Below are 22,710 nucleotides of genomic sequence, written 5' to 3' on the forward strand. Positions count from 1 at the left end.
GTTGCTAAACAGGGTCGAGAGAGAGAATCTTCGTCATCTGGAGTGGGCCAGGCTTCGTGAGCCCGGCAGGTAGCACTGTACCTGCAGGCCCCTATTCTTTCCCAGGTTTATTTGTGGGATACGAGATGCAGACGCGCGCCGTCGATGTCTAGACCATCTGCTGCTTGGACTTCTGGGCCTTGGTTCTGCGCAGGGTAAGCCGCCATGCAAAGTCAATTGCCAAGGGAGATGGGAAAAATAGCAAAAGATCCCACATGCCAAAAGCAAGGGTCGCACCATGTTTTTTCCCTTGGGGTGCGCCGGTGCGCCTGCAGGTCATCCCAGCCCTTTTCCAGACCGGGTCTCACGCCCTGCATGGATGGCATGGGTCAGAACCTGGCCAAGGCGCAGCTTTCTTCCCTGCTGCCGAGCCGGGCGTGTTGCCACACAACGCACGCCCGGCGTCGATTACGAGCACTCGGAAGAAAGATGCAGGTGACTGACTATCAGTCATTCCACAGTACGTGGTAGTAGCAGCAGCCTGTAAGTAAGTTGCCGGAAAGCTTTAAGGAGGAGGGGGCAGCCATCCAGCCTTGTTCGTGCCTTTCCCATCCAGATCCCCTTCCCGTCAGCTTTCGATTTGTTCAGCGATAGGCCTTCACTCAATCTTATTGCTTTCTTGCCGTTGTTGGTCGGTATTGTTCCTTGGATATCCCAAAGACAAACCACCTGTGTGTGAGCATCATCGTCATCATCATCATCATCATCATCACATTCGATACTGGTCCTCAGACCTGCCTGCTCCCATCACACGCGACACCTCCCCCCGCCCGGCCTCTCTCACGATGTGCTTCTCGGCCGAGCCCAGGCGGCAATACTACTACCACGAGGAGATCATCCCCGCCCGGCACCGGGACCACTACCACCGTCCGGCGGCACCGCGCGCCAGCTACCACTCGGCCAGGCGGTCTCACCACAGCCACCACCACCATCACAGTCCCCGGGCCAGTGGCACGAGCTACAGGTCCAGCGGGCCGGTGGTGATTGAGCGCACGAGCCGGACGCATTATGTGTAAATCTTGAAGGGACAAGAATGGAGGAGAGAGACCCTGTGCGGAATTGGCTGACCATGTAAACGTCCCTGGACGACACTTACACACGAGAATGGAGACGGCGGGCAGGGGTTTTTGAAGGGATTCGTGCTATACTTGGTGTTTTATTCCTTTTTTTTTGTGTGTGTTTAGCATGTTGGATACAATTGGGCGATAGCAGAGGGTAATCATGATAATTATTGAACAATGTATTGTCTGATGTTTCTGAAGTTATTGGACCAAGGACCTGACACCTCTCACTCGACTCTCTCTCCTCCTTTCTCACAGCGGAGCATATCTAGATATCGGACGAGACTATCAAGTGGAGATCCACCAGAAATGTCTTTTCAACGATTCAGTTTCCCATTGATGTGAGACGCTGTCAGAAAGATTGTATCTAGTTACGTGCTATCGCAGCTTGCGAGGCCTGATGGGTGCGTGTCTGGCCATCCTCAGCTCAGCGTACGGCATGGTGGGGCAACCCGCCAAAGCTTCTGGGCCATGATGTCATGGCGTCTCCCACTTCGTCATTTGCACTCGCAATGGGGTCTCGACTCTCCAGCATTTCCTTTGCCTTGACGCGCCCAGCCTGAAAGAAAGCTGGTAGGTACATGTGGATGCTCGAGAGTGTGTTTTTGATAGAAGGCTTGGTAAACCTGGGGTCAATCCATGTATATACATCCCATACCTTGTATTATTCTCTCCAGCGCTTTCGTTTCGGGAAGCCAGGGAGGGAGCTGAGACAGATGATAAGTTCAGCTGCACTGGTAATATATTCCACATTTCGTACATCCTTCTCGCCCCAAAAGTATCCCAAGTTATCACATGGAAAGCTACTGTCCAAGACAGCTCACAAAGTCTGCGGGGCCAGCGCAAGAGGTACATGGCATGTAGGGAGACAGCTAACAGCCAATACGTTAGCTTGGTGAGAGACGCCCTACCTTTTGGCCCAGCAGACGTCACCGACCAGCTCCTCAATGGATGTCTGGTGCTTTTGTGAGAGGTTGGCAAGTCCCGTCATTCCCGAGTCGTAGCTGAGGCATTCTCTTTCCATCATCGATGCTCTTTTTTTTCTTAAACAAACCCTTGCCTGCTCTGTCTGTGTCGCATATCCATACCCATATACCCGTCCGAACCTTCCCTCGCAAACCCACTGTCCAATCTGTGAATTCGTATCGGGAAAGAGCATTACCTGTGCAGTCAATAATAACGACAACGACAACACGCTGGGCACACATCTCTAGCCTACGATAGAATGTAAGCCTCAAAGCCTTGCCTGCTTTTGTTTTCCCTTTCTTGTGTCGTGCGATGTGTGTATGAAGGGGTACGAAAACAACAAGAACAAGCTTCGCAATCCCAATAACAACACACACACACACTGCCCAGACATGTCTGGCTGGCTCTCACGCAAGAGCTCCGAGCAGCACCTTGCTCCCCTCTCCCCCCTGTACCGTCAGCCCGCTGTCCCCGTGCTAGCAGAAAAGCTCGGCATGGTCTTCTTGGGCCGCTCGCTAACGAGGACGTCAGGAACCGCGCACTCTCTGTCCGCTCGAACAAGAGCCAGGCCGCCTCCAGCGGCGGCCGCAAGGGCTTCTCCTTCTCGTCCCTGCGCGGCACGACGCAGCCCGAGCTGTCCAAGAAGCTGTACCGGCTCATCAAGTCGGAGAACAACCTCATCTCGGCCCACGAGGCCGCCGCCAAGGAGCGCCTGTCCATCGCGACGCAGCTGTCGGAGTGGGGCGAGCAGACGGCCGACGACGCCATCTCGGACATCAGCGACAAGATCGGCGTCGTGCTCAGCGAGATTGGCGAGCAGGAGGACAACTACGCCCACGCCCTCGACGACAGCCGCGGCGTGCTCAAGGCCATCCGCAACACGGAGAAGAGCGTGCAGCCGAGCCGCGACGGCAAGGACAAGATTGCCGACGAGATCGCCAAGCTCAAGCTCAAGGAGCCCCAGAGCCCGAGGCTGGTCATCCTCGAGCAGGAGCTCGTTAGGGCCGAGGCGGAGAACCTTGTCGCAGAAGCCCAGTTGACCAACATTGTGAGCACTTCCCAACATGAGTGATTTCCAACGTTTGCTAACCACAATTCCCCTCCCCCCCCACCAGACACGCCAAAAGATGAAGGAGGCGTACGAAGCCGAGTTTGCCGCCACGATCGAGCGGGCCGAGAAGCAAATCATCCTGGCTCGCCACGGCCGGCGTCTTCTCAGGCTGCTCGACGACGCGCCCATGGTCCCCGGCGACACCCGCCCCAGCTACACGCACTCGTCGGCCGCTCGCCAGATCCTCAACGATGCCGAGGACGACCTGCGCGAGTGGCGCGCCAGGCTCGACGACGACGTCGATGACAACTCGTCCATCCAGGCCGGCTCGATCAACCACCAGAAGGAGAATGCGACCCTGGGTGGAGGCGTCGACACTGAGAGCGCAGTAGGAACGACGTCACATGCCACTACAGGTTAGTTTCCTTGACAGGGAAAATCTCCCCCTCCCCGTTCCTGCTAACTCGCGACGCAGAGACGCCCGCGCCCGCATGAGGAACGCAGGGCTGCGGTGTTCAGGAGAAGTGGAGCTGGGAGAGCTGGGGCAGGGCTGGTCAGATCTCCGAGTTTGAGAAGTGACAGAGAAATACCCATCCTCCTTATCGGTCGTTGCGCAGGAAGAAGTTTGGTTATATCCTTTGGTTTCCTCTGCAATTTTTTGTATCAATTACCTGGGCTTCTTTGCTTGTTTCTTCTTCTTTTGGTTAATTCCATACAGCACTTATACTGATGCAAGTTTAACTCGAATATGTGCTCCTACCAATGTGCCTACCTTGTATAGTTCTTGTCTGCATGCTCCGTGAACTTGGAACTAGCGACAGACACGCCCAGAAGTACAGACTACCTACGCCTTTGGTCATCAAGGAAGTCGGTGGATGAGAGCAGCCTGTCTGATGTTGCATCACACATTGGTGGTGGAACTTCCGACACCGTGGAAGCTCCAACGGGCAATGGAGTTTAGTTGGCCCCACTGTAGCTCCCGCCAGAAAGCGACCGGGAGTGCTGCAGGGACTTTGCGGCTTAGCGCCGATCAGCCGTAGAGACTCCAAAAAAACGTCCCACCTCAACCAACTGTCGACATCGACAACACATGATTTGCTTGCGGTAGCTTGAGAAGGCTCGACATTCTCTTATCTTGTGCCTGCTCGAGCGGTACACCAACATGTTGGCCACACGGACGTCACGGTATGTCTGCCGGAGCTGCAGCTCTCGCCTTACCTCCTCCGCTCGACGTCGTGGGTTCGCAAGCGCCTCCAATGCCGATATCTACGACGTGGTCTGCGTCGGCGGCGGCCCTGCCGGCCTGAGTCTTTTGACTGCTCTTCGTAAGTGCTTGCTGCCCTCCCATCCCAATTGGCAACATTGGTGTGGTAGTAGTTACTTACCATTTATGCCCGGGCAACACAGGCTCCAACCCCGTCACGGCCGGTCTCCGCACCGCCCTCGTCGAAGCCCAAGACTTGTCCAAGCTGCGGGCGTGGAACCTCCCGCAGGACCGCTTTTCCAACCGCTGCAGCTCGCTCACGCCGGCCTCGGCCAGGTTCCTCGACAGCATTGGGGCGTGGCGGCATCTGAAGAGGGAGAGGGTGCAGGCGTACCAGGAGATGCAGGTCTGGGATGGCGTGACCGACGCGCGCATCGAGTTCGACTGGGCCCGCGGCGGCCAGGAGGCAGAGGCCGCCGGCAACAACGGGGGCACGATTGCGTACATGGCCGAGAACCTCAATCTACAGTCCGGCCTGCTGCGCCGCCTCGACGAGCTCGGCGGAGTGTCCATGTTTGACAAGGCGAAAGTCGAGAGTATCGGCTACGGACAGGAGACGGAAGAGCTGGACTTGTCTGGCTGGCCGGTGGTCCACCTCGACGGTGGCAAGCAGCTCACGGCCCGGCTGCTGGTCGGCGCCGACGGCGCCAACAGCCCTGTCCGGTCGTTTGCCGGCATACAGGCGCGGGGCTGGGACTACGAGAGGCACGGCGTCGTCGCGACCCTGCAGCTCGCCGGCGACGGCTGGGGCGGTGACCAGCACAAGATCGCCTACCAGCGGTTCCTGCCCACGGGCCCCGTCGCCATGCTGCCCCTCCCCGGCAACCTCTCCACCCTCGTCTGGTCGACGACGCCGGAGAACGCGGCGATACTGAAGCGGCTCGCGCCGGCGGACTTTGTCGCGCTCGTCAACGCCGCCTTCCGGCTGCCCCCCGTCGACATCGCGTACATGCACACCATGGCCTCGGGCCACCAGGACGAGCTGGCCTGGCGGCTGGAGCACCAGCCCTGGGCGCCGGCGCACCCCGACGCCCCGGGCGTGCCGCAGGCCGTCGTCGGCGTGCAGGAGGGCACCGTGGCCTCGTTCCCGCTCAAGCTGCGCCACGCGGACGGCTACGTCGGCGAGCGGCTCGCGCTCGTGGGCGACGCCGCGCACACGGTGCACCCGCTCGCCGGCCAGGGGCTCAACTCGGGCCAGGCCGACGTCGAGAGCCTGGCGCGGGCGGTCGGGTTCGCCGCCGCGCACGGGCAGGACCTCGGCGCGCGCACGGCGCTCGAGCCCTACGAGTCGGAGCGCTACGCCGCCAACCACGTCCTGCTCGGCGTCTGCGACAAGCTGCACAAGCTGTACTCTGTCGGCAGCGGCCCGCTCGTGCCGCTGAGGTCGCTGGGCCTGTCGGCCGTCAACGCTCTGGGCCCCCTGAAGGATTTCTTTATGAGGCAGGCTGCTGGGAGCGGGGCTAAGTTGTTTTGAAAAAGGGGGGGGAGGGGGAGGGTTTGATGAATGGGTGGGTGTCTGCGTTACGTTGTTGTAAGATGTAGTATGTGTATAATTAATGTACATAAAAGCACATGATAATTTGACCTACTCGTTGAGCTGGCTGGTCGACCCTGTGCGGCCTCGAGTATTCTTTCTGCCTTTGGTTCGTACTATGAAGGAGTTGTGAGGTATACTCTCAGTGTGTCAATTTACAGATACCAGATCTCGACTATTGGGCACCCTAGATATTCCTTCACTTCTTCACAAGCATACCCCTATTGTTTTCACATGATAGCTGCTATCGTCACTACTTGGATCGATCGCCTGTATCCCGGTCATTGGCAGCTCATGGTGATTCTTTCGTGATTAGGAGCCAAGTCCAGATCCTGCGATATATCAGCCAATGGTGGAAGCACAGACACCATTCAAAATAGCCCTGACTTGATATTATCTCTCGTTGACCCTTGGAGTCTAGGTCAAAAAGCAGGGTCATCCAGCTCAGTCCTAAGTCAATCTCAACGATTGACTGAGAACGAGCCCTTCGCTCTCCAACCACACACCCTTTCTTCCCCTTTAATTCAAGTCCTTCCTCATCTTCCTGTCAAAACTCCTTGATCGGACGAATGATCGCCTGATCAGAGGGGTTTGACTTAATCCTTGCGTCTGCTCTTCATCTTCGACTTGACCTTTGCTCTCAGGATCACTACTTTGCAACCGAAAAGGGCCACCCTGTCTCTTGGTCCGGTACAAGTTGACTGATCTCCAATTCTTTCAGCTCTATGAATACAAGAGTAGGACTGACATCACCTCACCTCCCTCTTGCCTGCCCCCCAGCTGACTCGTCTTGAAGGCCTTCTCTCGCAGACTTCAAACACATCACGGCGCCACAGGAACCGACCACTCAGAATCACCCCCTTCCCTTTGCAAGAACCCCTGCCCGACCGCTCACTCGCTCAGCTCAGACTCACCTAGCCATGTGCTTCAGCGAGTTCATCGGCTACACCTGCGGGCACGCCTCGCTGCCCGTGCTGCGGCCGTGCCCCCTGACCACGGAGCGCCACAGCAACCCGGCCTGCAGCCTGCACGCCCAGCGCCCCTTCCTGGCCGACGAGATGTGCGGGCCCTGCCAGCGCCTGCTGCACTCGCGCGCCGTGCTGATCGAGGAGGCCGAGCACCGCTTCATGCACGAGCGGGCCGTCTGCGGCTGCGAAGTGGTCTTCCCGGAGCTCATTCGGCCGCGCGCCATCGGGCCCCCTGCATCGCCGCCTGATGATGAGGACGAGGACGATGACGGTGATGCCCTGCAGGGCGAAAGTGGCATTGGTGATGGTGATGGTGGCAGTAGCGCCGAGAAGGAGAACGGCGTCGGCGGACTCGGCGCTCCGAGAGGTATGGCTGCGGTGGCGGGCACCGCCATGTTCGTGCCCGCCGCCCGCGGCGCGACTACCTCTGAGATCCCTCCCCTGTACCAGGAGACCAACACCGGCCACCGCCGCGAGGTGCACGTGCGCCTGCCCTCGCTCTACGGGGCGGAGTGGCTGAGCGACCACCGGAAGGAGCACGAGGCCGGCCGCTGCGGGTGCAAGGCCGTCTTCGCCACCTACCCGGAAGTGAAGAAGGAGGTGATGCCGGCCGCCACGGACGACGACGATGACCACGGCGACGACCACGACGACGACGCAAGCAACGCGAAGAAAGCACGGCATCCCACCAAGAAGGGCAAGAAGATATCCTACAGCGTGCCGGCCCGCAGCCCGGCCGAGATGGCGGCGGGAGCCAAGGCCGAAGCCTCCTCCGACACCCTGTCGCTGAGGCAGCCCCGGCCCAAGCGGCCCGACGGCCTGAACCCGGCCGGCCTCGCCAGCCACGTGCGCGGCCTGTCCTTCCACGACTTCCAGCTGAGCCAGTGGTCCTCCGACTCGTCGACCGGCTCGCCCCAGATGACCACGCCCGCGCCGTCCTCGGAGCCGAAGAGGGCCCGGGCCCGCTTCGTCGTTGAGGAGAGACGCTTGCCCACGCCCCTGCCAGACATGCCAGAGCCGCGCCCGGCCGAGGAGAAGAAGGCGGCGCGCCCCAAGGTTGCCGCCCGGATCGCCGGTGCCGTGTACCAGGTGCCCCCGGCGTTTGCCGGCCGGGTCGGAGCCTTCCTGACGACTGCCAGCTCCTCGTTCGACCAGAGAGGCGACCACACCGGCCTCGTCTTGGATGCCCAGACGTCTGTCTACCCGTCTCAGAATCTTCAGCTGGCAGGGCTGCCCATCGGCGCAGGCCCGGAGGGCTTAGCACCGCACGTCGGCGATTGGGAAAACTGTGCTCTGAACCGCCATCTCGAGTCAAACTGATGGGGTTTGCTTGTCTAGCCCAGAAACGTCACGACTGTAAGCTCAAGTCCTCGGTCTTCGATGCATTCTTTCTTTCTTCATTCAGAGCCATCTGACCCCGAGTCTAACAGGAGTATGTGTACAAAAAAAAAGACATCCCGGCTTTCGTTGCAGATTCGTCGCCGTTGTTTCCCACTTCCTCTTCCCCGCCAACCCCCAAGTCCTATTTACTTTACCGATCAACCTCACCTGGACGATTGTTAGCTAGCACGCACAAATAGATGACGAACAAGAGCGAGAGATTTCTTACCAAACACAAGATCCATAGTACCAATGACGGCGACAGCGTCCGCCAAGAGATGGCCCTTGCACACGTGATCGAAGCCTGCCAAATGAGCGAACCCAGGTGCACGGATGTGTACACGGTATGGCCTCTCGCTGCCGTCAGAAACGACGTAGACACCCATCTCGCCCTTGGGCGCCTCAATAGCCGAGTAGGTGTCTCCTGGGGGAACGGCGTAGCCCTTGGTGTAGAGCAGGAAGTGGTGGATGAGGGCCTCCATGTTCTCCTTCATGGCCGCCCGCGGCGGAGGCGACACCTTGTAGTCCTCGACCCGGACGGGGCCGGCGGGCATCTTGTTGAGGCACTGGTGGATGATGCGCAGAGACTGGCGGAACTCCTCCATGCGGCACAGGTATCGGTCGTAGCAGTCGCCGTTGACGCCGACGGGGACGTCAAACTCGACCTGGTCGTAGGCATCGTAGGGAGAGCTCTTGCGGATATCCCATGGGACGCCGGAGCCGCGGAGCATGACGCCTGTGAAAGACAGGTTAAGCGCCTCTCTGGCGGACACAACACCAACGCCCTTCAGCCGGTTGATCCAAATGCGGTTGTCCGTCAGCATCTCCTCAGTCTCGTCGATGCGGTCGCCAAACTGGGTCGCCCATTGGTAAATATCGTCGAGCAGGCCAACAGGGATGTCTTGGTGAACACCGCCGGGCCGGACGTAGGCGGCGTGCAGACGGGCACCAGATACACGCTCGTAGAACTCCTATTCGTAGATAGTCATGTTAGCGACAGACGAGCAACAGGTTGTGTCACTCAACATGGGCGGGCAGCTTACCATGAGCTTCTCACGCTCCTCGAAGCCCCAGAGGAAAGGCGTCAGGGCGCCGACATCCATAGCGTGGGAGAGCACGGACATGAGGTGATTCAGGATGCGGGTGATCTCGCCGAACATGGTGCGGATGAACTTGGCGCGCTCAGGAATCTCGATGTTGAGGAGCTTCTCGACAGCAAGGGCGAAGCATTGCTCATTGGTCATCATGGAAACGTAGTCTAGCCGGTCAAAGTAGGGTAGGGCCTGCATATATGTCTTGTACTCGCAGAGCTTCTCCGTGCCGCGGTGCAGCAGACCGACGTGTGGGTCGGCTCGAATGATCTCCTCGCCATTGAGCTCGAGAATGAGGCGCAACACGCCGTGGGCGGCGGGATGCTGAGGGCCGAAGTTGACGGTGTAGTGGCGGACCTTTCTGTTCTCGACGGAGCCCTCGCGTGATTTTTGCACGGCGCCCTCCTGGAGCTTGTGGACTCCATAGGGATCGTTCGGGTGGGCGAAATCCTCGTCGACGGGGATGAGGCGCGTTCCCTGGTAGGGCTCGGCATACTTTCGAAGGCAGGTTGATGAAAAGGCCCTGACCGAGGAGGGCGTGGCTACGGACCTCAGACAGAGCCGCTTGGCGTTGCGGCCAGCGAGGCGGTAGAGGCTGGCCATTGTCGCTGATGACGGTCGCGAAGAGATCGCAAGAAACTGTCCTCGGATGGTGGCAGCCTCTTCACCCAAATCAATTGGCGGGCGTCGTCTGGCTTTCTCTTCGAATTCGAGGAGGCGAACCGGAGCGTTAGATGTCGATTGAGCCGTCAATGATGCTTGCCGGCCGAAGCTCCAGAGTCCAGCATTTGTGAGCGGGCCGAAGTAGTTCCGTGGCCGAATTGCTCAATCAAATGCTGTGAATTACAATTCCTGGATTTAGCGTCCCTTTGCAGGGACCCGCACCCCAAAACAGAAAAAGGCACAGCGCAATGCAGGTATAATATGTGCCAAAGCGGCTTCGGGCGATAAGGACTTATCAGTAGAGGAGAGAAAAAAAAAAGAGAAGCACCAGGACCAGACCCCTCCACCGCCAAAGATTTGGAGGCGCAAATCGTCATCTGAATTCATTCCCCTTCATGGTCATGCACACAACATGGCTCCGACCTCCACCCCCAGCCAGGCCGAGCTTGACCGGCGAAAGGTAGTTTTGTATCCAAGAACATGCATCCAAAGGATGAGCGCTGACAGCAGCTTGTGTGCACTAGATCGTCGGCATAAACAAGGAGACCGTCACCAACGTTGCAGCGACCGACTTCCCCGGCCACTTCCCTGGCGAAGACCAAGCCTGGGACCTAGACCAGTTCCGTGACAGCCTCGAGATCAAGTTCCACAAGAACGAGCAGTTTGATGCTTCCTTCTCTCTCATCGGCGTCGATGCAAGCATCGCCAATGCCTTTCGGCGCATCCTGATCGCCGAGATCCCCACTCTCGCCATCGAGCACGTCTTCATCTCCAACAACACGTCTGTGATCCAGGATGAGGTCTTGTCACATCGGCTAGGCCTTATTCCCTTCAAGGGTGGCAAGGAGGGTCTGCTCAACTTTATCAAGTGGTGGAAGGCGCCCGAGACTGGCAACCAGTTTGACAATTCGTTTGACTACAACACGGTCAAGCTCGAGCTCAGCGTGTCTTGCACGAGGAACCCGGATGCCGCCAAGGATGAGACGGACCCTACCAAGCTCTACAACCATGCGCATGTCTATGCCAAGGATATCGTCTTCGTACCAGAAGGCAGGCAGGTGCAGTACTTTTCCGGCGACGATGCCATCGCGCCTGTAAACCCAGACATCCTCATCGCCAAGCTCCGGCCTGGCCAAGAAATCGATCTCGAGATGCACATGCACAAGGGCAACGGTGCCGACCACGCCAAGTTTTCGCCTGTCTGCACCGCGTCATACCGTCTGATGCCGACCATCACCATCACAAAGCCCATCCTGGGCACCGATGCCGAAAAGTTCGCCAAGTGCTTCCCCGCTGGTGTCATTGGGTTGGAGCAGGTCACGAAGAAGGAGGCGGCGCAAAAGGGCAGCGGCTACGAAGGCCACGCCGGCGAGAAGAAGGCAGTTGTGCGGGACCCGATGAAGGACACTGTCAGCCGAGAGTGCCTGCGCCACGCGGAGTTCCAGGACAAGGTGAAGCTCGGCCGCAAGAGGGATCACTTCATCTTTTCCATTGAGAGCACTGGCCAGTGGGACAGCGATGAGCTATTCCTCGAGGCTGTCAAGCAGCTCAAGGTCAAGTGCAAGAAGCTCGAGACCCAAGTCATCAACATGGCCAGATAAGGACTGGGACTTGGCTCTGAGGGAGGTCTAGGATGCATAGTCATGGCGTACGGGGTTTACAAAAGGGACAGTCGCTTCTTTGGTTTTTGAGATATTCAGTCTAGATGGGTTCAACTCCAAGCAAGACCTTTTCGCCTGTATATCTATTGTATGACTCTACGTATTGTCCCACCGCTATAGTGGTCTTTCCCAGGTCACTTGAAACGCAAGATGAAGTTGAAGGTCAGGGTCGGGAATGCCGGGTCCGTGATTAACACTTCGTAGCCGTCCTGTAGGCCGAGATCCTTCAAAGTCTTTTCGAGGTTCGGCCGAGTCTGTTCCTCAAGGCTAGGAGGTGATCGCATATACAAAGTCTTGTTGTCTGCCCGGATGGACGGGTTCTTGAGCTGAGCTTCGGGCCGTGCAGCTATCGAGTCGAGGAACTCTTGTAGCGTCACATTTGGGTCGACGTCGAGGGGCCTGGCCTGCTTCTCATCCGAGCAGACAGGGCAGTCCGGCTTCTTCTCGTGCTTAAAGGTGTAGGTGTAGATGCTGTCGTTGCCCGAATACATCATGTAGTTGTCCTCGAGGCCCAGAAAGCTCGCGGCGCTCGTCGCAATCTTCATGGCCTCGTTGCAGCAGCTCGCGGCGATGATGGCATTGGTAGAGGCGATGGCCGGGATGATGTTCTTGATGACGCCCTGGGTGAGGGAGTACGTGACGCCCGTGATCTTGAACTCGAGCGCCCGCAGGAGGGCCTTTTGATAGAGCCACTGGATGTGCTCCGGGTCGTCCTTGTCGAGCTTGGGGAAGGGCTTCTCCTGGTCCCAAGCGATCACGTGGGCCCACTCGATGCAGTGCTCGGGCTGCCGGGGGATGCTGGCGATGGTGCAGAGGGGTACGGCGGCACGGGGCGCGTGCATGTCGAGCTGGCACTCGATGCACGACGTCACGGTGGGAAATATGACCCTGGACTGGCCCTTGAAGCCCTCAGTGCCGCCGTCGATCAGAGGCTTGAGCGACTCCGGGTTCGCCATGTCGACCATTTCGACCAGCGTGGCGTTGATCCACCTCCGTGCCTCTATGCTGTCGAGCCCGCAGATGATGGACTGGAACTGCATGTAGAAGTCCTCATCGAAGTCCTGAATCCTGCAGTTGTGCGGCGTGATCTTGACGCCCTTGACCCGCTGCTCGACGAACCGGGCGGCCACCTCGGCCTTGGACTTGCCCACGTCTGCCTTGCGGAAGAGGAACTGGCGGTTCAGGTTGGATATGTCTATCGTGTCCATATCGATAACGTGTATGTTCTTGAACCCCGAGAGGGCCAAGTTCTTGAGGATTTCGCAGCCGAGCCCGCCCGCCCCAATGACCAGCACGCACATGCGATCCACGACTGAGACGACCTCTTCCGGGTCATGGCTCTCGGCGTCGGTGAAGGGACCCGCGGTGGTCCGGATCCTGTCGAGATACTCCCTGTGTCAAGACGAAGTCAGTCGCCTGTTGAGCAGTCAACGGTCAAACGAGCAGTATATGAGTCTGTGGACTTACCATCTTGATCTCCCAGGCTGCGCGACAGCCAGAGTGTCTGCCATGTTGCAGTGATCAACCAGGCGCGGGGATGCGCCTCGTGCTCCGTCGCCACGAGAGCTCTGCTGGACTGAGGGCCTGTTAATACACTGGGAACACGTCCTATTGCCGAAGACCGGGACTGCCTGCAGCTTCCCGAAGCGTCACGTCTGGTGTGTTGTGCGATGTTAAAGTCCGAAGGCTATCAGTAGGGATCTTCGCTTTGACCGATGACTGCCTGACCTCAGCTACAGCTCCTGAGCCCTGGCAGCATCACATCACAGGACGAGTAGTGGGGTGGGTGGGGGCCTGCTGGTGCCTGTCGCAACGATTTTGGCGCTAAAATTCAACCTTGAATGCTATGATAGAAGGCGTAGCAGTGATAGGTGAACTGGCGACCTTGGAATATTCATTAATGAATCGACATCCCTTTCACTGAGTGTCTCTGACATTACGCACACCAAGAGCACTGGACGTCTGGCAGTCTTGGACCTTCTCAAGGAATGGATGAGTGACTAACTCCATTTCACAACTCTCTGCAAAAGAAACATCTTCCAACATCTCCAGCGGGCAATAAACATGCCTTGAGCTCATCTCACACCCAAACACCACGCCGAAGTCAGATTGATGGTGCGCTGAGAGCCAAGAGCACAACTTATCTGGATCTTTGAAGTTACTCCAGTCCTTTGAGAGCATGGATCTGCTCTTGCATGCTTCTTCCAATGAGGGTCCTACAGGCTCTCAGACGCAGCCGGTCTTCATAGGCAAGGCAGACGCTCGTCGGCATGATACCGCATCAAATCTGGCCGAGGCATCCTTTGAGCAAGTTCTTGATATTCTGAAAAACGAGCCCGACTATGATACCCTCATCTCGGCTCTTCAACATGTCAGGCGTGCCCGGGCCAGTTCTTCCAAGCCTATGGTTCCCTCTGTTCCAGGCCCGCAGTATTCTCAGCTCGTTCAGGTGCTTGTCTTGCGCATCGCTCCAAATTACTGGCCTCTCCTCAAGACCGAGCCATCAGCGAAGGGTCTTTTTCTGGATTGCCTTCGGAGCCTCACTGGGGTCAATGCCTGTCTAGCGCGCTTGAGAGTGCTGCTACAGGATGAAAGAGCTGAGGGACCTCGCGCGTCAGGATCAGATCCTTCCTTTGACCTTGACAGCCTTCTCGACATGACCAGCGGCATTCTGGAAGGAGAAGACGGTTTGCACCAACTTTGGATTGGCAGTTCAGTCGGCTTCGAAACAGAATCCAAGAAACGCCCTCTTCAACAAGAATTTGTCAACATAGTCGGCGGTGGAAAGATCATATCCTTGGCTGCCGAGGCACAGAACGTGCTCGACAAGAAGGCAACGAGGGATAGCACTACCAGCTCATCATCCTATTGGATTGCGAATGGAAAGCAGTACAGCATTTGGTTGGCAATGAACTTGTCGTACTCTGCAAATCGGTCTCTGCCCGAGGGCGAGTCGCTGCTCCCGCAGCTTCTGGCCAAGTCTTTCCGCCTGGGTTTTCAAGGTATGATGGTGAACATCTCCGCGCTCACCGGACATGACTAACGCCAAAAACAGAAGCCGTCATGGAAACGTTGTTATCCTCGTTAATTCTTCGGTCAGAGAGTGGCGCGCACCGGTTCCGTGATCTTCTTGCGAGCCTGGCACCGCTGGAGAGGAGAAAAGTTGCATTCGCACTTTTGAGTCTCCTCTCGCGGGATTACCTGGGCGGATCCCAAATGAACGACACGAAATCTTCTAGAGAAATGATATCGGCAGTTGCCGGTCTCATCCATCAGCTCGTTAGCACAGAGGAACTAGTATCGGAAATCTTGGAGCACTGGCTCGTGTCGCCGTCAGGGGCCGCGGCTATGGGCACGGTCGGCATGCGCCGGGCGGTCCTTGCCGTGGTCGCACAGTACAAGGACATACTAATAGGAGTGCTCGAGAAGGTCATGGACCAGTTCAGCGACCAATTGTACATCAAGCACACCCCCGTCCTCCATCAAGAAGGTAAGCCCCCGCCCTTTTCATATGGCCCAATGCCCTCGCTAAGTATCTCCGCAGCCCAGGCACAGGTCTTGCTTCTTGCCGCGGGATACGTCCACAAGCTTGCGCCCCTGAAGCTTGTGATGCTGAAGCGGTCCACCAACTACCCACGCGGTATCTCCAACAGGCTTGCTGCCTCGCAAAGCAGGGCTCGCCTCCTGGGTATGATTGTTGGCGAGGCACTATCCTCGCTCACCGATAAGCCGGAGACACGGCTCGACTTTCACATGGAGGAGACGTCGACTGAGGAAGCAGAGTGGTATAAGAGCCTGGTGATGGCGGCAGACACGGTCGGGTCAATCGACCCTTTGAGAGCTGCTCAGAAGGTAGTCAAGGTCATCGCCCCCGCTCCATCACAAAAGAAACCAGTGTCAGTCCGCAAACCCGCGAGACTCCCTCAAACAACAGGTTTCATCGTGGAAGAGGTCGACGACAGTGAGGACGATGGCGACGACCCTGTCCCGTATGCCAAGCCCGACTCTGACGCCGAAGACTCGGACGATGATGATCCGACCACGATCAGGCGAGACAAACCCAGGGCGCCCGTGTACATCAGGTCGCTGATAGCCTATTTGCGGGACTCGGAGAACTACGACCACCAGAAACTAGGCATGGCCACCGCGCCCGTTCTCATCCGCCGAAAAGCCCAGCATGGTACAGAGGTCCGAGACCACCTGCAGGAACTCGTGCCCCTTCTCATCGGCATTCAAGACAAGTACGACATAGAGGAGTTCGCAGACCAGAGGCTCCAGAGCCTGATTGCGCTCTGCGTGGCTCAGCCTGATGTGGTTGGGCCGCGGTTCGCGCAGGCCCTCTTCGAGGGCGACTATTCTGTGTCACAGCGAGCCGCAATCCTGACAACAATGGGTCTCGCCGCTCGCGAACTAGCCGGTCTAGACGATTCTGCATACGCATCTGCAGCAGCGTTTCCCTCCCACACACTTCCAGAGCGAGTCCAGAGATTGTACCTGGACTCTCCACATCAGACAGACGGCAAAGGCAATACACATGACAACCTACGACCCCTCCCACAGAGCGCTTTAGAACAAATTACGCACAACCTCACCTCGGATATGCTTGCTCCCATGGCAGCCCAGGCGGCAGACTCGGCCACTGGCCCCGAAGTCCTGAAGCTCTCGTCATTCACCAAGCGTCTGCAACAGCAACAGGGCGCCAAAGGTGGCAAGGCGTCCAGGGCGGCCACGGGAGTGCGCAGCATACCCAACACTACCGCACAGCTGATCGCTAGCTCTTTCTTCTTCCCCCTGACAGCGAGATTCTTAAACGCCATCCATGCCATGTCGGCACGCCTTCGAGGCGTCGTGTTCCAGCCGCTTCTCCTTACGCTCTACATCAAGACCCTCGCGGTTCTGTTGCATGCGGCAGGGCCGAGCACGCTGGCCCTGCCCCAGATGACCTCTGAGCTGTGGGGTCTCTTGCTCGGGAGCTCGATCCAAACCCATTGCGTTGGCGACAGCGGGGTCACTCGCGCAGTGCTGTTTGCTTTGCTCACGCTCTTCGAGGTCAACGAGAACCGCATGAGAGATCTCTGCAGAGAGCAGGGCAAGGAAGTGGTGCAGACACAAGAGTGGGTTGCGCAGGTCTTTGAGCAGACGCGTGGGGAGGACGGCGGCGAAGAGAACGAAGTCAAGATGCTCGCGGCGGGCATACTGATCCGGTTGCGCGACGGTCTCGAGAAGTACCGGCTGTTGCTCATGGGAGACATGATTTGATAGAGTCTTGTCAATTGTATTTATAACTACATCATGTGATGAGTATGACACGCACACAATGCTGATGTATGAGATTTACGAATAGATGCTTGTGATTAAGACCCCAAGAGCCACCTGAGTGCCAGTCGGACATCCTCCTGGCGGTGTTTCGAGAAGCCGGCATCGGGCATTACGGTCCAAAAGGCGTGGGGCAGGCCGGCATACACGTCCAGTCGTGTGGGGATGCCTGCGTCCGAGAACACTTGCTCGGCGACCAGAGAGCAGTCTCGGGTCGGGTCCCAGCCACAAGCCTGAAAGTAAGTCTTGGGGATGCCGTCGTGCTCGAAGAGGAGCGGCTCGGCTAGTGGGTGAGCCGGTTGCGGCTTATACATTTCTACCGACGTTCCTGGTGAGCACGCACTCACGCAGTGTGCCCTGGGTGTGGTACTTACTACGGATGAATGCTAGCGATGCCGCGCTGAGCACGGGAGCCTCGGCGTTCTGATCCATGCTCACAAAGCGATCTCGATACTTCTCCGGCACGGAGTCCCTCGTCACCGCCGAGGTCAGCGGCGCATAGATGCCGGTCAGCGGCGGCAGCCCTTCCTCCCGAACGCCCTGCCGATACGCGTGCGCGACAGCGAGGGCGATGTCGGCGCCCGCGCTCTCGCCGGCCACCAGGAGGCCGCTCGCCGGGTCGATGCCCAGCTCGCGCGCGTGCGCGGCCACCCAGCGGAGCGCATCTAGACAGTCGTGCACGGGCACGGGGAAGGGGTGCTCGGGCGCGAGCCGGTAGGCTACGTCGACGGCGACGGCGCCCATCTCGGTGAACGTGTGGGCGAGGCCGGCGTTGACCTCGAGGTTGCCGACGACGAACCCGCCGCCGTGGAACATGACCATGCCCGGCCGGCCGGCCGGTGGCGTCTTGGGCCGGTGGATGCGCAGGGTGACCCGCGTTCCATCGCGCACCGCGATCTCGGTGTCCTCCTGCGTGTACGCTACGGTGGACGGGTCGGGCCGCGAGCGCTCTGCGGCCTCTTTGAAGGCTTGGAAGAGAGCTCGAATGGCGGCCAGGTCAGTTGCCTCGTCCCATGCCTTTAGGAATGGGGCCTCGGGGTCCTTCTTAATGATCTGTGGTCACCGTGTCAGTGGAGTGGGCTCGGCGGAGCTTGACGGGACGTGCAGGGTTGCTTCGTGCCTCAGCAAATTCGAGATTGATACGGGACAACTCCTTGGTTTCTTCAATCGACAGCATGATATCGTCTGGATGCGGGGCCTTGATAAAGGTGAGAGCAGCAAGGAGAAAGCCGGTGTGCAGGTGAGATTGATGGAGTCATCTCCAACTTGTGGGGTACCGTGCCCGGTCCCTCCCGAGTCCTGACACGGCCGCTCCGTTATGCGAGGTAATATGTCACACTGACTTTGAAGCAGCCTGGTCTCGTAGGGATCCAAAGACCAACCAACAATATGGTGATTATTGTCTTCCCCAACTGCCTGCTCAGGGAGAGTTTCAGAGCATAGATGATGGGCCTGTGTTATCCTGAGAAGCCGGAAAGTTGTCAGGAACCTCGAACTGTGAGGCAGTCATTTTTCTCATCTTTTATGGTATAGGAATGGATTACTTGAGGTCTATATGATTGCCAGGGATACGCCTGGTGAAATGTTTGATTCACACCTTCAGGAGGTTCCAACATTTATACTTGCGCATTCAAGCCTTGTAAAGTTTGGCCGCGACATTTACACCTGTACTATATTACTACAGCATATTATCTTAATTCCATGAGCTCTGATTCAAGGGTGCAATGAAGAGTCATTCCGTCTTTGATCTTTTTAACAAGCCACCTTGTAGGATTGTTGCACTGTACCAACATTTATTCTGAAGTCTTCACGTATGTACTTTTCCAAATATTTGGGACTGTCTTCCAGGCGAGAAGAATATTGCAGAAAAGAATCGAATTTTGAGTTGCAAGATTGACCCAGCGTTTGTCGAAAACCAAGGGGTGCCAGTAGAGATGGCGTCCATCGAGCACGTTATGGTTGCTCTGTGAGAGCGCCGATCCGGTCCGGGGCTTTCGGCGTTCTGGAGTCTTGGCACGCGCGGCGTAGATCTCCCGCGCCCCACATTTCAGACTGACAAATCGTCAGGAGGTTTTTGACTGACGTTATCGGGGATTTTTTTCTATCTTAGTGTGGTCTGAGCATGATTGATCGCATCGCATCCCCCAACTCAACTCTGCCCTCCACAATTCGAAACGATAGGTTCTCTTCTTGACCATCACTCAAGGCACAATGGCGTCGCAAGCTGCAACCATGCGTAAGTCACCCCTCTTATATATATATGCGCCGTCATTCGGAATGCTGATGTAGGTCCGCGCTCGACAGCATCTCTCGGCTCCTCGCCGGCACCCCAAGTCAACGCCGACGCCGCTTCAAAACCCAAGGTCAGTCGGTTCCTCTGGATTGCGCAAGCGCGCGCTCGCGATCCCGCTCACAGTTTCCAAGTGCTGACGTTTTGTTCTATGTGTAGCCGTGCTGCGTATGCAAGGACGAAAAAGCGCGACGAGACGAGTGCATGCTGTTCTCCACGGCCGCCGATCCCGCAAAGGACTGCCAGTCCATGGTCCAGCAATACCGGAGTTGCATGGAGGGCTTTGGCTTCAAAGTCTAGAGGTCTACATATGCACGTCTGCTGAAGCGGCTGCATGAGTGTACGATAGCGACTTCTTGTACTATGAATGTAACGGATAGAGCATGGGCAATAGACACCACTTTCAAGAGGCCACCACACCGTCCCGGAGATCCCGACTCGCCACATAGAACATGTTTTTCGTTTTTCTGCCATTACCTGGTTGCCAGTGCCAACTAGGCCATAAGCACCTCCGTTTTCCCTCGAGCAATTCACTCTCTCCGACTGGTACACGACATGCGAGTTTCTCCTGAGGCCCATCGACGGCAAATCTTAAGCTGCGGCTGTCCTTGCCTTTCTGGTGCTGGCATCGAGAAGCGACTGGGAAGTTGATGATCGAGCGAGCTCCTCGCGCCCGGCGTAAACGGCTCTCAACTGCTTCGACAGGTTGAGGCACTCGTTGCGGATCTCGGCCAGTTTCTTGCAGATAATGGCCTGGCGAGAATTGCGCTTCTCGACCTCGACAAGAAGGCATTCGACCTGTGCCTGGTGCGCTCGGATTCTGTGGACGCTTAGTATGGGTTGGTCTACAACATTAATCAAGGGGGGAAGCACACATTTCCTTCTCGTGCTGTGTCTGACAATTGCCCATGCGCTCCCTGATCATGGCTACCTTTTGATCGAAGTTCGCGCGAATCTGGGCTCTTGCGGCGTGACGTTGTGCCTTGTGCTAGAGGAGAGGAGGAATATGGCTCAGTCTCGAGGTTGGGCCGTAGACTGGCACTCAATTGAGTACCAGAACTTGGGTTTGCCCTTACCTCTCCAACCCTATCGGCCATGTCCCGAGCTGCACTGACAGGATCCATCTTTCTGCTGCTTGTACTGGTTATTGAATGTGAGGTTGCAAGGAAAGATGATGACTGTGATGTAAATTCTGTAGATCAATAGCTAACTATCACCATGTTTCTTTCTTTCTAATGTTACATGCTAGGCACCGAGGATGGGATAATTCCCGGCAACTTAGGTGTGGGTGCCTCCTTCCATTATTCTTCCCTTAGGGAATTGAGGATGGGAACATCAAATGCGCATTGCTTGATCTCCCTCCCAGAGGGGCAAGAGTTCGTGGAGCCCAGGCGGGATAGTGGGGCGCTTTCCCGCCCGTGGGCTGGGGTTGGTCTTATCATCGCTTATCACTCGCCCGCCCCGATACTGATTTTTCCAGTCCCTCTCCGCCTCGTTTTTTTTCTTATCTTGTTTCGTAGTGGAACATACCTACTGTACGACGCAACAAACACAACATTGCCCCCAAGCAGCTTCGTCTCGATACAGCCCGACACAATGGGCTTAGCAGCAGCGAAAAAGTAAGTCGGTTCCAGTCCGAACTCTGCATGCCGACCGCAGTCGGCTGACTCTTATTGCCCTGTCCTGTAGCAAGCGCAAGCTCGCCAAAGATCCCAACAATACGAAATGGAGCCGCAACACCGACTCGTTCGGCCACCGCATGCTGCGCTCCCAGGGCTGGGCCCCGGGCCAGTATCTCGGACCGGAAGATGCGTCCCATGCCGAGTTCCACACCGCCGCCAGCGCCTCGCACATCCGCGTGGCACTGAGGGCTGACAACCTCGGGCTCGGTGCCAAGAAGAACCAGGGCGACGAGTGCACCGGCCTCGACGTATTCAAGGACCTGCTCTGCCGCCTCAACGGCAAGGACGAGGCCGTCATTGAGGAGCAGAAGAAGGCCAGGGAGATCATCAAAATGAGCCACTACATCGAGCGGAAGTTTGGCGCGGTGAGGTTCGTCCGTGGTGGGCTGCTGGTGGGCGACCAGGTGCAGAAGTTGCTGGACGATGCAGAGGCTGCGGCCGCCGCCAAGGAAGAAGAGAAGTCGATCAAGGCCGAGCCGGCGGATGACTCCGAGGCGTCCGTCGAGTCCGCGCCCCCCAAGAAGGACAAAAAGTCGAAGAAGCGCAAGGCAGAGACCGATGGCGATGACGACGACACCGACAGAAAATCGGAGAAGAGACGTAGGAAAGAGGAGAGGAGGAAGGAAAAGGCCAAGAGAAAGAAGGACAGAAGCGCCAGATCTGGCTCGCCGTCGCCCGAGGAGCCAGACTCCAAGAAATCCAAGTCCGGCAAGAAGAAGAAGAGCAAAAGCAAACGTGAGACGGACGACACAGAGAGCGCAGACCAGTCGAGCAAGGATAGCGAAAATGTCACGGACTGCGATGCGGCGGCGGTGGCGGCTGTGGTGGCAGGCAGACACCTGGCCAGGAAGCGGTTTATTGCGCAGAAGAGGCGCGCGGTTATGGACCCAGCAGCCTTGAACCAGGTAGGTCGCTGAAGCGCCTGTCCGTTGTACCACCAGTACGTGCTAACCACAGGCAGATTTTTATGATCAAGACGTGATCAAGGTAGCGTTCTCACGGCGTCGGCAACGAAGTCCACGCCATGTGCTCGTAGGCCGCGCCGCGAGGGTCGGGCCACAATTTGTCCGCCAATATCACAGTGCTTCTGTCACGGCAATTGTTTTATTTTATCACAGTACATATTATGTACTAGACATCGGAATGGTTCCTGCCTCAGGAACCATCAGAAAGCGCCGGCGTTTTGGGGTCTCTTCGAAGACAAACTCATTGCATTAGATTCGGCGTTATGGCATGGGCATTGGAAATTGCGAAATAAAAGCATTCTTTTGATCCTCCTGCAACGATACCGACCTTGTAGCTATGTCGGTGTGGTCAAAGTTATTGTGGTCTCGACTTGTTTTCTCCTCCAGCGCAATACTCCTCTTTCTCACCCTTTTCAAGCAGCAGGACCCTCGTAATGAGGTTGCAGATGCGGACTCTGATCAATATCCATGGAGCGTAAACAAACACACTCTAGATTCTCCTGCTACTGGGTCATAGTCTGCTGGCCATTTACCGTAGTATTATTGTGATGTTGGCCATTGTATTCGTCTCGTCGTTGCAAAAACGTGGCTAGAAAGTAGTGGCTTGTTCGGAAGTAGTGGAAATGTGGTCTGAAATTGGTTGTTTGGTACTTGTTACTCTCACCTGGAAGTCGACATCCTGCTGGTGCCTTCATTTGTCGAGTAGTCAAATGTCATAATTAACGGGCCTACCCTAAGCTAAGCTGAACATCATCTTTTGACGTGCATTTCTTATGGGG

At 57.1% G+C, this 22,710-nt stretch overlaps 9 protein-coding genes across 9 annotated transcripts; 5 read left to right on the top strand and 4 right to left on the bottom strand.

Moving 5' to 3' along the window:
* Positions 1–2,458: 2,458 nt before the first annotated feature.
* E0L32_003735 (uncharacterized protein) lies at positions 2,459–5,855 on the top strand (the record flags this gene model as incomplete). The annotated part of the gene is made up of 6 exons (XM_031138068.1): positions 2,459–2,517; positions 2,598–3,114; positions 3,182–3,533; positions 3,899–3,984; positions 4,226–4,442; positions 4,492–5,855. 6 exons carry the CDS (start codon positions 2,459–2,461, stop codon positions 5,853–5,855), a joined length of 2,595 nt encoding a protein of 864 aa, XP_030998152.1.
* A 980-nt stretch (positions 5,856–6,835) lies between these two features.
* On the top strand, positions 6,836–8,203 carry E0L32_003736 (uncharacterized protein; the record flags this gene model as incomplete). Its single annotated transcript, XM_031138069.1, has 1 exon — positions 6,836–8,203. The coding sequence occupies one exon, from the start codon at positions 6,836–6,838 to the stop codon at positions 8,201–8,203; it is 1,368 nt and encodes a 455-aa protein (XP_030998153.1).
* A 211-nt stretch (positions 8,204–8,414) lies between these two features.
* On the bottom strand, positions 8,415–9,957 carry E0L32_003737 (uncharacterized protein; the record flags this gene model as incomplete). The annotated part of the gene is made up of 3 exons (XM_031138070.1): positions 8,415–8,431; positions 8,493–9,234; positions 9,307–9,957. 3 exons carry the CDS (start codon positions 9,955–9,957, stop codon positions 8,415–8,417), a joined length of 1,410 nt encoding a protein of 469 aa, XP_030998154.1.
* A 472-nt stretch (positions 9,958–10,429) lies between these two features.
* On the top strand, positions 10,430–11,618 carry E0L32_003738 (uncharacterized protein; the record flags this gene model as incomplete). Its single annotated transcript, XM_031138071.1, has 2 exons — positions 10,430–10,477; positions 10,542–11,618. 2 exons carry the CDS (start codon positions 10,430–10,432, stop codon positions 11,616–11,618), a joined length of 1,125 nt encoding a protein of 374 aa, XP_030998155.1.
* A 194-nt stretch (positions 11,619–11,812) lies between these two features.
* E0L32_003739 (uncharacterized protein) lies at positions 11,813–13,189 on the bottom strand (the record flags this gene model as incomplete). Its single annotated transcript, XM_031138072.1, has 2 exons — positions 11,813–13,070; positions 13,146–13,189. The coding sequence occupies 2 exons, from the start codon at positions 13,187–13,189 to the stop codon at positions 11,813–11,815; spliced, it is 1,302 nt and encodes a 433-aa protein (XP_030998156.1).
* Positions 13,190–13,857: 668 nt separating this feature from the next.
* Positions 13,858–16,937, top strand: E0L32_003740 (uncharacterized protein; the record flags this gene model as incomplete). The annotated part of the gene is made up of 3 exons (XM_031138074.1): positions 13,858–14,680; positions 14,734–15,168; positions 15,223–16,937. The coding sequence occupies 3 exons, from the start codon at positions 13,858–13,860 to the stop codon at positions 16,935–16,937; spliced, it is 2,973 nt and encodes a 990-aa protein (XP_030998157.1).
* A 95-nt stretch (positions 16,938–17,032) lies between these two features.
* On the bottom strand, positions 17,033–18,504 carry E0L32_003741 (uncharacterized protein; the record flags this gene model as incomplete). Its single annotated transcript, XM_031138075.1, has 3 exons — positions 17,033–17,277; positions 17,369–18,047; positions 18,484–18,504. 3 exons carry the CDS (start codon positions 18,502–18,504, stop codon positions 17,033–17,035), a joined length of 945 nt encoding a protein of 314 aa, XP_030998158.1.
* Positions 18,505–19,875: 1,371 nt separating this feature from the next.
* E0L32_003742 (uncharacterized protein) lies at positions 19,876–20,209 on the bottom strand (the record flags this gene model as incomplete). The annotated part of the gene is made up of 2 exons (XM_031138076.1): positions 19,876–20,104; positions 20,160–20,209. 2 exons carry the CDS (start codon positions 20,207–20,209, stop codon positions 19,876–19,878), a joined length of 279 nt encoding a protein of 92 aa, XP_030998159.1.
* Positions 20,210–20,880: 671 nt separating this feature from the next.
* On the top strand, positions 20,881–21,948 carry E0L32_003743 (uncharacterized protein; the record flags this gene model as incomplete). Its single annotated transcript, XM_031138077.1, has 3 exons — positions 20,881–20,903; positions 20,974–21,871; positions 21,928–21,948. 3 exons carry the CDS (start codon positions 20,881–20,883, stop codon positions 21,946–21,948), a joined length of 942 nt encoding a protein of 313 aa, XP_030998160.1.
* Between the last annotated feature and the right edge of the window lie 762 nt (positions 21,949–22,710).

Source organism: Thyridium curvatum (assembly GCF_004353045.1).
Source record: "Thyridium curvatum strain D216 chromosome Unknown NODE_17_length_530222_cov_84.051745, whole genome shotgun sequence".
Taxonomy (NCBI): domain Eukaryota; kingdom Fungi; phylum Ascomycota; class Sordariomycetes; order Thyridiales; family Thyridiaceae; genus Thyridium; species Thyridium curvatum.